The sequence below is a fragment of the Solanum pennellii genome, chromosome 8 (assembly GCF_001406875.1).
Source record: "Solanum pennellii chromosome 8, SPENNV200".
NCBI lineage: Eukaryota > Viridiplantae > Streptophyta > Magnoliopsida > Solanales > Solanaceae > Solanum > Solanum pennellii.
In genome coordinates, this window is record NC_028644.1 from 49,637,574 (window position 1) to 49,641,219 (window position 3,646).

Below are 3,646 nucleotides of genomic sequence, written 5' to 3' on the forward strand. Positions count from 1 at the left end.
ATCCTATTCTGGTGATTGAGTTATTCAATGTATAGGGAATTGATTTTATGGTACCATTTGTGAGTTCTCACGGGATAAAGTATATACTTGTGGAGCTTGACTACGTGTCTAAATGGGTGGAAGCTATAATTCTTCCAAACAATGAAGGAAAGAGTGTCACCGCATTCTTGGAAAAGAATATCTTCTCCAGATTGGCACACTTAGGGCCATTATTAGTGATAGTGGCTCTAACTTTTATAATAAGTTGTTCAAAGGGCTATTGGAGAGATATGAGGTTCTCCATAATGTGGCCACTCCTTATCATCCATAGACTAGCGGTCAAGTTGAGGTGTTAAATTGATCAAGCAAATTGTATCGAAAATGGTGAATGCAAATAGAACGGATTACTCAAGGAGGCTAGATGATGCTTTTTTGGCCTACCAGACTGCATACAAAACTCCCATAGGTATATCTCATACCAAATTGTATATGGGAAGACTTGTTACTTGCCAATTGAGTTAGAACACAAAACAATGTGGGCAATGAAGATGCTAAAGAAGGATTGGAATGAAGCGGCGGATCAAAGACTAAATGGGTTGAATGAGCTTGATGAGTTTCCCCTCAAAGCCTATGAAAGTTCAGCCATCTATAAATACAATATGAAGCAGTACCACGACCAAAGGATTGAAAAGCGAGAATCTGTTGTTGGGGAATTGGTGCTTCTATTCAACTATAAGCTACGCTTGTTTCCAAGAAATCTCCCGTCTAAGTGGACAGGACCATTCCTCATCACTAAAGTGTTCCCACATGGAGCGGTTGAGTTGGATAATAAGGAGAGCGCAAGGTTCACAGTTAACGGACAAAGGATTAAGATCTACCTGGGGCATGCAGAGAGTGTCCATGAAGTGGTTGAGACATATCACCTTGATGAATTTTGAGAAATCAAGGAGCCTGTGCCGTGCGGTGATGTTAAATCAAGCTCTTCTTGGGAGTATCCTCTAGCAAATTATAGGTTTTTATGTTTTTTGTATAAATAGTCGTACTCTTTCCGTTTCGTTTTCTTTTTAGTTTTATTTCATTCTCACTTATGCACTAGTGTTGGCTAGAGATTACTGTAGAGTCCGTGTCTCAAAAGTGTCTATAAAAACACAAAAAGAATGGCTTAATTGGTGCTACATGTGCAGGGACCAAAACAAAAAATTTGCACAAAATAGTCTAGTGCACAGGTCTGCGGATCTCATCGACGGGCCGTTGTCCAATCGACGGACCATCGATGGTGTCCATAGATCCCAGGTATGTCACATAATTTTTATAATTCTTACTGCAATGGATGGTCCCTGTCGATGGACCGTCACCTGATTTACGACACGTCGACGGGGTATCGTAGGTCCAAATTTCCAGCGACCCAACCCGGCCTGTAATATAAAAGGACATAATGGTTGATTAGCCTCCGAATCTTTTCAAATCCCTTACAAAACTATTTTTTTCATAAACTTCCTTCCTTTATCATAAATTACCATACATTCACCTTCCATAACCATTAGATTCCTCCAAATCCATCATATTCTCCTAAATTCCCAAAAACCCCCTCTTCCCAAATCTCTTCCATCTCTGTTGTTCTTTGGTCAATGATAAAATCAGACGTGTAGGTTTCTATAAGAGTCCCTCTCACAACCTCCTCACTACAAACACAAGGTATTTTGATTTCCTTTATACTATGAATTCTCGTTCATAAACTGATTTTGAATGTGGGTGTTGACTGAGGGTCTAAATTTAACTAAAATTGCATGCTAATATCAGTGTAATATGCCCCTTGAAATTATAGATATTGGTTGTATGGTCTTGTAATCTGCTTAAAATGTAGTCATGGGTGTCATGTCAGCCAAAATCTAACTTAGGGTTTTGTACAGTTGTTAATTTAGAAGGCCATATACTTGAAATCAAAACTCTAGGAATGAAGAAATAGTCTCTTGGTTGTTATACTGTATTGTCTAAACTTTAATGGGTCTTAAAGTGTCCAAAAGTGGAGATTGAAATAATGGCCTGAAATCCGTCTAAGGCTAAACAGCACGAGACCCCATTGACGGACAGTCGATGGATGGATGAGCCATCAATGGGGTTCATTGATTGGACCACCCAAATATGTTCAAGTTTGAGACGACGGAAGTGGAATACCGTTATTCGATTGATCCACGGGCCGTTCTGCACGTCCTTTGTTTCATTCAAAGAATTTGTTTTAATCAAGTTTAAAAATAATTCTAAGTGTTAATCGACGGGTCGTTCTACACGTTCGTCATTTCCAACTGAGAGGTCCAAAATTATGGAGTAATTAAAATAATTCTATGTGTTGGATGACGAGCCGTCAACTCATCGACGAACCGTCGATAGTGCCCATCAACCAGAAGTTACAGAACTGACATGTGTTTGATTTTATTTCCTTTCTTCACTCGATTTGTTCTCGAGTGAGTATCAATGATAAAGTGAGACTAACAATTGCTTTACAGGTAAATATGGCTCCCAATCCTGATATCATTTACTCCAGGGGAAAGTACAAGTCTGTGGCCCTGTCTCATCGGATAATTGCCACTTCTGACGATGAACAAGATCCCGAGTATGTTCCCCCCGGTTCCATGACCATTACACCAGCTTTAAGAGCCGCTCAAGTCACACCCCAGAAGGTGGATCCTGGCGTAGTCACTGCCTCCAAGTTTGATAAGGAGCGCACACTGATCGGCACCTTCTCGGTCTGCCTCATGTTCTAAAGGAGAATCTTGCCCCGAATCATTTCAGGATAAGGATCACTGCATTCTTTGGGGTCGAATGAGATCACTGCCTCCGGTTTCATATCTCAAGGAGACACTCGGTCAGAGAGACTTGACCGACAAACCTCGTTTGATGAGGCTACTAGCTCGGAGTTTGCCCTGACACCCTAGGCAGATGTCCCCTCACCGATTGCTGAGAAGCCTAACTTGTGGTGTGTAATTGGTCAGTATCAGATATAAAGGGATGCAAAGATGCTGAATGAGAAGGGAGTGATTACCCGATTGGTGACTATCGAGCATCGGGTTCTTAGGGGGAGTTCGCACACAGTCCCCGATGTGCACATGTTGTTTACCCGACATAAGCTAGAGCGGTTGGCTAGTAGTGTGTGTACTTACAGCAAGGAGATAGTGCGAGAGTTTTACGCCTCCTATCTGGCGATCTCCGAGGCTCTCTTGATAGGCGGGAAGACCTGCCAAACAGGAACTTCTCACCAAGGTACTAGTCCAGGGCTGTCGGGTTGATATTTCTTCGGCCACCATTAGCCGATTCTTGTACAGCCCCACCACTGACACAAAATGGGCTCCCGTGACTCCGGAGTTCGACTATAGGTGGGATATGGTCAAAAGTTTCCATTTTCAGACGACCACGGAGCAGAGAGAAGAAGGTAAGAGATGGCTTTCTCAACATCTGTCAATCGATGGTGAGGGGGCAGACTGGGTGTTAGACCCCAAAAAGCTGATCAAGAAGGCGAAACTCAATTTCACAGCCAAGTTCTTCTAGTTGTTAGTCTGCCATCGCCTATTGTTGAGAAGTGCCGATAATATCTTACATGGGATAGGGCGGTATTGGTAGAGACCTTTGTAGCAGGATTGGAGATAGACTTCGCGAAGCTGTTGATCACAGT

General features: G+C 42.4%; 1 protein-coding gene across 1 annotated transcript; it reads left to right on the plus strand.

Moving 5' to 3' along the window:
- The first annotated feature begins 512 nt into the window (after positions 1-512).
- Positions 513-917, plus strand: LOC107027678. Its single transcript, XM_015228776.1, has one exon. It carries the CDS (start codon positions 513-515, stop codon positions 915-917), a length of 405 nt encoding a protein of 134 aa, XP_015084262.1.
- The last annotated feature ends 2,729 nt before the right edge of the window (positions 918-3,646 follow it).